At 48.3% G+C, this 9,720-nt stretch overlaps 1 protein-coding gene and 1 non-coding gene across 2 annotated transcripts; one reads left to right on the forward strand and one right to left on the reverse strand.

Annotated features, from left to right (window-relative positions):
- Positions 1–2,018: 2,018 nt before the first annotated feature.
- On the forward strand, positions 2,019–2,091 carry TRNAK-CUU (transfer RNA lysine (anticodon CUU)). Its single transcript has one exon. It is a non-coding gene; the product is annotated as a tRNA-Lys (tRNA).
- A 2,973-nt stretch (positions 2,092–5,064) lies between these two features.
- LOC146180397 (uncharacterized) lies at positions 5,065–9,225 on the reverse strand. The gene is made up of 3 exons (XM_084579960.1): positions 8,720–9,225; positions 6,410–6,522; positions 5,065–5,338 (listed from the first exon to the last, which is right to left on the reverse strand). The coding sequence occupies exons 1-3, from the start codon at positions 9,214–9,216 to the stop codon at positions 5,136–5,138; spliced, it is 813 nt and encodes a 270-aa protein (XP_084436086.1). The 5' UTR covers positions 9,217–9,225; the 3' UTR covers positions 5,065–5,135.
- Positions 9,226–9,720: the final 495 nt, after the last annotated feature.

Consider the following 9,720-nt stretch of genomic DNA (forward strand, 5'->3'; position numbering starts at 1 on the left):
GCTTGCTCTCCCTAGCTTCGGCGAAAAATGACGCCCCCCTATACTGTTACCCCGCTTTTATTACTGGGGCAGCGTAAAAAATAAGCATGAAAAGAAAAAAGTGACATCATTGCTTTAAAACTGATAGCTTGGTGTTTGTCAGCCGATGAACATAAAGAATGTGCAGTGGATCGTGCTTTCACAAGTCATCCGAGAATCATTCACTAGTACAGAGCAGTCGCTTAGCTTGGCACGAATTTTCAGCAGCTTATCAGCCGCGCAAAGCAAGCAAAGCAAGCACGGCGCGCTTCCGTGCTGTAGCAGACGACACGAAGCACCGCCTCCAGTCTGCTGTGCGCATGCGCCACATTGTTTCGATGCGCGACCGCGCCGGATGCGCTGACGCTCCGCGGAGCGCGGGCACGCTTAGCCGTGTTCGCACATATTTTGAAGGACCCTGTACAACCCGCCGGCTTGGGACGCTGCCACGCCGCCCTTCTGTGGCCGGCCGCCCGGCGAAAAAGCCACGAGCCCTGCTTCCGACGCGCTTATCTACCCTCTGTCTCGCGCCGATAACATGCCGCCCCCGCTCCGGGCAGCTCGCTCATGCGTACTCGCGCTGCCCGGGCAAACACCAACACAAACAGAAAAAAGCACGCGCGGTTCGAAACGCTAAAAGGGGCTGTGGGACCCCACACTCCCCCCCTCTCAAGACGGGACACCTCCCGACGTGTAAAACGAAAATAACGCGGGATAAGGACGGAACTGGTACTGCTGCTGGCGGGGCGCATGCTTGGAGGTATCCGCCGAGCGTGGGTACCCGTAGTGCCCGGTAGGTCAAGTCGTTCTATGTGGCTAGTGGACGGCCGTGGTAAGGTCGGAGATCGGCCACGTTGACTGGTCCGGCTTCTCGACCACCCTGCACATGGCGAATAAAGAAAGAAAGCCGAGACGCGCGCTTTGTTATCGTGTAAGGACCAGTCCATCGTGGAGCGAGAGAAGCAGCAAACCCTTTTGCTGCATCACTTAGTGGGTGCGTGCGGCGAAGGACTTTGTCGCCGACTGTGAATTCCAAAGGTCGCCTTCCCTTGTTGTACTGGTTACAGTGTTCCAGGCGGGCAATGTCCAAGTTTTCCCTTGCCTCCTTCAGAGATTCGGCCAAGCGGCTGGAAAGATCATGCGCAAATTTAGAATGGCTAAGACCCGGTAAATCAGAGCCATTCAGAGCATGCTAAATAGGGAACCTGAGCTCACGACCAAGGAGAATGGCCGCTGGCGTAAAACCTGTTGACCGGTTTACCGTGGTTCTTGTGGCGAAAGCCATCTCCTGGATACGAGCGTCCCAGTCCTTGTGCCGCTCCGTGAATGCCACCATCATAATCTTGAGATTTCGATTCACTCGCTCTGTAATGTTTGCTTGAGGATGGTAGGGCGCAGTCTTTTTGTGCTGCACGCCAAGAACTTTGCAAGTGGCAGTGAATATCCTACCGGTGAAATACGTTGCATTATCAGTGATAAGCTGAGCTGGGAAACCAAAGCGAGTGAATGTTTCTAGTAGCTTATCCCAAATTATTTTCGAGTCTAGCCTACTCAGGGGATACAATTCTACCCATTTCGAGAAATGATCAGTAATTACTAACAAGTAGCAATTCCCTTTCACTGATCTGGGATAGCGACCCATTATATCGCAAGCTACAATTTCCCATGGGTATCGGCTCTCTACAGGTTGCATGAGGCCCGGTGGTTTCCCTCCCCTCGGCTTCGTGGTCTGGCAGGTATGACAAGTGCGGACGAATGTCAGGACATCCCTTCTCATGCGGGGCCATGTTGCAACGCGACACAATTTGTCATATGTTTTCTTGCCATCGCTGTGACCGGCGAGGCGTGTATCGTGGAAGTACTCTAGAAAATGCTTACGTAGGCCCTTAGGAACGACCACACGAAATGCGGACTCACCACTGTCGGTGTCCGCAGCAGGTATATACCGCAGGATCAAACCATCTTCTGCTTCCACGTAGCTGTCATAGCTTCCGTTAAGCGCCCGGCTAGCTCAGTCGGTAGAGCATGAGACTCTTAATCTCAGGGTCGTGGGTTCGGGCCTCATGTTGGGCGCCAAATGAAGGCTCCGCCTTCTAGAATACGGGTCCGCGAGCGATGGTCTCGCCCGACGAGTGAAAACTAAGTCTTCCTTAAAAACACCGGTTTATTCCGGATCAACAGAAAAGTATAAAATAGAAAAGAAACAGCATTGGTCAAAACTGCGCTAGAAACATGCCGTCGAAGTGCGCGACAATAGACTATGCAGAATAAAACGGAACATGGGTCAGGGCTTCACCGCGACAACACAAAACACACTGCGGCGCGGATAGGGCGAGTAATAGGGCCAAAGTATTGATGACGGTACAAAAGCATTGCTACTCGCGTGGCAGCACTCACGCTAACACTCCTAAGGCTTTCTTGTAGGCGCCGCTTCTGTCTTTGCCTCGCAGGACTCCGCTCCGTCGTCCGTGTACATCCCGCCGGCTTGGGACGCTGCCACGCCGCCCTTCTGTGGCCGGCCGCCCGGCGAAAAATCCAGGAGCCATGCTTCCGACGCGCTTATCTACCCTCTGTCTCGCGCCGATAACATGCCGCCCCCGCTCCGGGCAGCTCGCTCATGCGTACTCCCGTTGCCCGGGCGGACACCAACACAAACAGAAAAAAGCGCGCGCGGTTCGAAACGCTAAAAGGAGCTGTGGGGCCCCACATGATATATGATATTTCCGCGACTTTGTGTAAAAAAAAAAACGTTTATTTTGCATAGTCGACTTGTGGCGCAACAAGCCAATGCTTGTGAGCAGTAGGGTGAGCTGAATCAATTTTCACGTAGTATATCACTATCTGCCGAAGATAAAGTAGCGTGAAAATTATGCGGGCACATCAAGGTGTCATTTTTCTCAACGTTAAACAACCAGCCATAATATAATTCTAGCCAGTGAGATTATTTGTCCTCTGCTTATAGAGCAATGGCAACAACACAGAGACAGTCAAGACATTTTATTTAACAGTCGGCCGGCAATCTGTCTACTTGAACGAGTTGACTTCATGAGAAGCGGCGTGATTGAAAGCGACCTGTGCAGATTAGAGCATACTTTTACTGAGTTTAGTTGCTTCATCCACATAGCATACCCCTCCCTACCTATTGATCTTGCCACCGAAAGATCCGCCTTGAGTACCTCATCATACAAGCATTCTGAGTGGCACTAGGGCTTCATCAATACACAGCTGCATAATAATGTCTGCAACTTGACATTGTCAACGCACTCGAGGAAATCAGCGAGGAAAACATCAATGCGCAGATGGTGCCGTATATGAAAACTTAAATAACCAGAAGAATCCTCGGCAGCCTATGCCCAAACGCATGGTTAGAAGTAAATTGACCAAAAGACCCACGCGAACCAGTCAGGAAACAGCTCACCATTAAGCTTCTTCCCAAAAATATGCATGCTGTATACACCACAAGGGCAGGAGAATGGCAGGGCTTTGGCTCTCGAAAAAAATTACAGGCTGCAACCGGCTGTGATTATACGTAGATGCGGCTTAGTATCCAGCTCCACACAGACCACCTACTGTAGCAGAAACTACTACATATTGACAGGCAGATATAACCATCAACGACTCCAAGACAGCGAACTCAATTTTTTACGGGGTTAAATTGCAAATATTACAACCAATCTTCTTTATAAAATCTTCAGCTTCTTGCGCATACCATGATTAACTTCGTGGTTTGATATTCATTGCCATCGTAGCTTACGGAGTGTAAGTGGAAGCTGAATGTTAAAGCAACAAATTCCACGCGATCGCTCTTACATATGGCAAGACGTACATATGCGTCTTTAGAGTGCATAGTACTGTTGGTTCTAGAAATGTCAGGAAAATGACGGTGACTACTTCCAAGCCATCGTACGCATAATAAAAAAGAAGCGAATTTCTTTTTGTTTTGGCTGGGAGTTCGCGGTGGCGCCAACACACCGACACCAACGGCGGCTAACCGAAGTGCTCCTGCGATGTGCCCTTCCATACAACATCGAAACAGACCGTGCTCAGCTCGGATACCCACGGTGGCGCAAATCACCGAACAGCGGGGGCGTGCCACTCTGCTGCTCCTGTGGGGGCGTGTCCACAGCCTGAGCCTCGAAAGGCCCAAGTGCTTGCTTTCCCGCGACGGCTCCCTGGCGGCAGAGAACCGACGCGGCAGGGGGCACTGTTAGACCGCTGCCTGACGATCGCAGCACCCCCCGTTTGGCTCGGTATCCCCACGGTGGCGCCACTCACCGACATCCGCTACATACAGCTACGATGTCCTGTGGAGTGGGCCCCTCGGGGCTCAGGTTGGAGACGCGCAGGCGCACTGGCCAACGTTTGCTAGCCAACGAAGCTCTGGCGCCGCTTCGGAGTCCGCGGTGTCGCCACACACCGACACCCAAGGGCCTGCTAAGGTGCTCCTGCGGGGTCCTGTTTCGACGGAATATGGAAAGCACTTGGCTCGGAAACCCACAGTGTTGCCACTCACCGACACGCCACATAATGGGCGTGCTCCTGTGGGAGGATGCTATTGCATATACAGGGGTTGTAGACAGCTTCGGCCAACCTGGGTTGCCAAAGCCACCTGCCCGTGCTTATCAATATGCATCCCTCTAGAGTCAGTAGGATAGTTGCCACCGACAGGCTATGTCATGACGACGATGGAGTAGTTGTCCAGTCGGTAATACACTAACAGAAATCTCGGTAGTTATCTCAACTTGATGAGCGCTGCTTTCGCGAACTGCAGTAGTCAGCTCTTGGTGCGAAGTCGCGTTTTTCCCATTAGTATACAAGTGAACAAAAATGTTCAAAGCGGTAGTTTGATTTCCCTTTCCGCCTGGGAGATCGTCGCGCTGTTAATAACAACCGTGTAAGCAATATAACGTATTATGAAAACATTAAATATTTCGAAGACGATTCCTGTTGAAAGCGCCGCGTTACCGATATGCCTGAGCGTGAACTGACCACCGTCAAGTGCGCCAGGCGCTTGCGCTAACCACAGAAACATATTTATTTATTTATTTCCTCAAAGGTCTCGGTTGAGACATTACATGAGGGAGTGGACGGTATCTGGCAAACAATGGTAAAAAATGTTAAGATGAAAGGTTGGCGACGCTCCGCTTGAATTCTAGTGGGTTGATGATAATGGCAACTTCGGTGGGCAGGTCATTCCAGTCTCGTGCAGTACGCTGAAAAAATGACTGCTGAAATGTCACAGTATGGGCTTGTAGGGGATACACTGCGTTACTGTGGCTGAACCGGGCGATGCGGTGGGCTCTTTTTATGTAGGGGTTATCAAGAGGCAAAGAATGGAAAAATTTATGAAAAAGGTTAAGACGTGCTATCTTACGGCGCGAGGCTAGGGGGGGGCAAGTTGATTCGAGCTTTTAGTGCTGAGATGCTTGAGTGGTAGGAATAATTTGATAGAATGAATCGTGTTGCGCGGTTCTGAACCAATTCGAGGGCGTTAGTAAGATTAACGTGGTGCGGATCAAAAATAGCGTTAGCATACTCTAGCTTGGGACGCACAAAGGTTTGAAAAGCAAGCTGTTTAATAGGGGGAGGAGCGAGTGAAAGGTTACGGCGTAAATAACCTAGAGCACATTTAGCAGATTTTATTATGTGATTAATATGACAGGCCCAAGTTAGGTCCCGCTAGATATGCACACCTAGATATTTGAATGATTCGGATGTTCCAATCTGCAGGTTATTAATATAATTAGGCGCTACGTAATTACGACGAAGGTGAATGGATATTAACACGGTTTTAGAAATATTTAATGACATGAGCCATGTTTTACATCAGTCCTGTATGCGAATAAGGTCAGTTTGTAATGCGAGATGGGCGGTGGAGTTAGTAATGCTTCGGTAAACGACACAGTCATCGGCAAAGAGTCGGATATGAGAAGAAATGTTACACGGTAGGTCATTAATATATATCAAGAAAAGGAGGGGCCCGAGTACCGTTCCTTGAGGTACCCCTGAGAGCACAGGTGTAAGGATGAAGAATGTGAATTGGCATATACGAACTGCTGACGGTTAGATAAAAACCCTCGAATCCAGTTCAGAACACATGGATGAATATTAAGGCGCGATAACTTTAGTAAGAGGCGACCATGGGGAACCTTATCGAACGCTTTTTCGAAGTCTAAAAATACTGCATCAGTCGGGATATTACGATCAAGGTTGAAATGTCAGTCGTGCAGGAAGAGTGCCAGTTGGGTGTCACAGGAGTGATTCTTGCGAAAACCATGCTGGCTTGAGTGTAAAAAATGAACGGACGATAGCAAGGTAGCAATATGCGAGTATAAAACATGCTTCATTATTTTACAAGAAACGCTTGTTATGGAAATCGGGCTGTAGTTTCTCGGCGATGATCGGCTTCCTTTCTTGAAGACCGGGATGACTTTGCCCACCTGCCAGTCGCGTGGAATCGAACCGGTGTTCAGGGATTCCTGGAATATGAGCGATAAGAACAGGCTACACGTATGTTTAGTATTTTTTAGCACTTTGGCGTTGATACCGTCCACTCCAGTAGATGACGAGTTCTTCAGTGACTCAATTACCTTGACTATGCCGACGGGATGAAATGTGATATTTTGCATGAGCGGGTGCGTAAAATATGGTGGATCTGGAAGATTGTCAAGGGGTTCATTAGTAAAGACCGAACTGAATAATGTGTTAAGAACATCTGCAACCTCAGTGTCGGGAATAGGAGATCCAGAGCTACGGTTAAGTGAAATCTCATTACATTGATTAGGGCTAATGGTTTTCCAAAATCGTTTTGGGTTAGTCTGCAGCATAGATGGTAAAGTAGTAGAAAAAAACTTCCGTTTAGTCTGAGCGGTTAACTTGTATTCTTTTGCGACAGCATGATACTTCTGCCATGTGGAAGAAGAGTTAGACAGCTTGGCCGACCATAACAGGCGTTTTTTCTTATTATTGAGTCGTTTGAGTGATACAGTAAACCATGGTGATGTTATTCTTTCTGATATAGTAATGGTTGGGATGTAAAGACTTATAAGCCCATGCATCTCTGTTTTGAAAAGTAACCAGTTTGACTCGAGAGAATGTAGTGGAAAGTTAGCAGCGAAGGTGTCGAAGTAATCTGATAATTCACGGTTCATGCTGGCATAGTCTCCTTTATCATAAAGCGTAAGTGTTTTTTTTATTTTTTTGTTTCTTTAGTACGTTGCAATAAAAAGAAGTATGTATCGTCAAATGATAGCTGAGACCGCGCAACAAGGTGATAGGAGTAAAATTATCAGGATGCGTTGTTAATACGAGATCTAGAACGTTGGACGAGTGGTCAGTAACGCGTGTGGGATCAGTGACGAGTTGAGTTAAGCCAAAAGTCATACACGTGTTTAAGAAGTCGCTAGCCGGGCTGCTTTTCGATAATGTAGCGGCGGGATTAGACCAATCTATTGTGGGAAAATTAAAATCACCGAAGAGAAGGATAGGGCTAAGTGAATATGTTTTAGTTAACACATTTAAGGCATCATGAAATAAGGGGGTGAAAGAACTGTCAGCATTAGGAGGGCGGTAACAAATACCAATGAGGATGGGCGGATGTGTAGTAGTGCATCGAAGCCAAATCATTTCCAGTTGTGAAGGGAGGTTAACAAATGAACAATGCAGATCCCGTTTAGTGGCGAGCAATACAACCCCCCCGCCCCCCCCGCGCGAGTTATCGGGTCTATCCTTCCGGAATATCTCAAAATCTGGGAGAAATGGAAGAATCTCAGAATCGTGAACTGATGCGTTAAGCCATGTTTCAGTTAGTAGTAAGATATCGCATGAAGATGAACCTATTAAACTGCACAATGAATCGCGCTTGGGAACAACACTTCGAATGTTAGCAAGCAGAAATGATAAAGGGTGACGATTCGGCGAACGTGGTTCACAATTTGGTTTTATTGGTGGCTACAAGCTGTCCTCAACGACATGGTTAGAAACATGGTCGAAATGGTACATTTTTTCACTTGTGACAAGCTTTTCATTTCGCAACTTGTATTTCAGTTTTCGAGCCTTTCCAAATTCGATGAGGTGTTTCTGGGCAAGGCGCGTGCTGGGAAAAAGATCTTGAGCAACCGCATATCCTGTGTCATTGAATTTCCGAGCGGAAGACAGGACTTGCTCTTTGTCTTTAAAGTGAGCAAATCTCACAATTATAGGTCTGCACGTACCAGTTTGGAAAGTCCCAAGGCGACGTGCACGCTCAATGTCGCTTCGCTCTAACTGGATGTCTAAATACTGATTAATGTGTGCAATGATGATATTTTCGGAATCTGGCCATGTTTCTTTATCTTCAAGGCTGTAGAAAACAAGGTTGTTTCGTCTGGTCCGATTTTGTGCATCATTTACCCGGGCAGACAGAGCATTTATCTGCGCCGTCTTCTCAGTGCTGATTCCATGCAGTTCTTTCAATTCAGTCTGCATGTCATCAATACCAACACATGCTGTCTCAATTTTATCTAGTCGCGCCTTAATCTCGCAAAACGTTTTATCATGATCAACTAGTTTAATTTCAATCGACTTTAGCTGCGCTAGCATTGCTGTCTGCCCAGTTTGAATTTCCTTCAAAGCATCAAGAATCTCTTTGTCAGGGCCGGGGTTAGATTCTATATCACCAGCTACCATAAGAAGTTTTAACAACATATGCGCACAGTCATACATGATGGACCGGAAACGCCGTGGGCTCGGCAGCACCAAGAGTGCACGGTAGCTACTTGGCTTAGCGTAAAGGTAATAAGGTTTCATTACCTGCACCAAGAAGTGTAGAACGTTAGCACGGGCCATCGCTGGAGTGCTGCCGAGCCCACTGAAGGGCGCGCCGCTCCGAGCTGCCTTTTTAGCACTAGTCCACGCATGCGCAGGATGTACGGGGGCGGTTCCGGCGATCAGGCGGCTCAGGGAAAGCCATGATGCTTGAAGATATGGTCCGTGGCCGTGTAGAAATTCCGCGGACCGGGATGCGTTGTCGATGGGCTGGCCATTCGTAGCCGAGAAAGGCTCAACCATGTGAAGTCCGGAAAGCAGGAGTGTTGCGTCTGGACTGGAATTGACGACGGATGCTAGGCACGGGACCCGGGGGCTCGAACACTCCAGCAGCTGCGAGCTCGAGAGTCCGAGGAACTGCACCAAGAAGCGTAGGACGTTAGCACGGGCCATCGCTGGCGTGCTGCCGAGCCAACAAATATTAATGCGATGCGGTCATGGGCCCCGTGACACAGAAACGCCGATGTTAGTGTTGCTCTCTTTTGTAACTCGAATATCTGCGAGGAAGCAAATAAATACAAATTGTACTCAGCGTACCAGAAATCGAATTCCGGCCCTTCAGTGCGAGACGAGCACGCAATCGATACACTACCGTCCAAGGTTGCTACACTCAAGTGAAGTTGCATTAGTGTATGAGTTGCCGTTGGGCTGTATGCTAACGAAGAGCTGTGCCTTTAGAAAGGAACCATTAATTAAGTAACAATTAGGCAAGTAACAAAGTATGATTCCGCTAGTTTTTCGCTTTGCTTGCATGCAGTATTAGCGCCAGTGTCATGAAATTGTAGCATAGCGCATGGTGGCAGCGCGAGTAGAGAAAGAGTAGAAGGGAGAAGTGTGGGGTAAGAAGAAATAAGTAAAAGAGAGTTGGAGCGTTTTCGCTGGTCTCCATAGTTCTGG

Source organism: Amblyomma maculatum, chromosome 9 (genome assembly GCF_055883805.1).
Source record: "Amblyomma maculatum isolate TAMU_Amacu chromosome 9, ASM5588380v1, whole genome shotgun sequence".
NCBI classification, from domain to species: Eukaryota; Metazoa; Arthropoda; class Arachnida; order Ixodida; family Ixodidae; genus Amblyomma; species Amblyomma maculatum.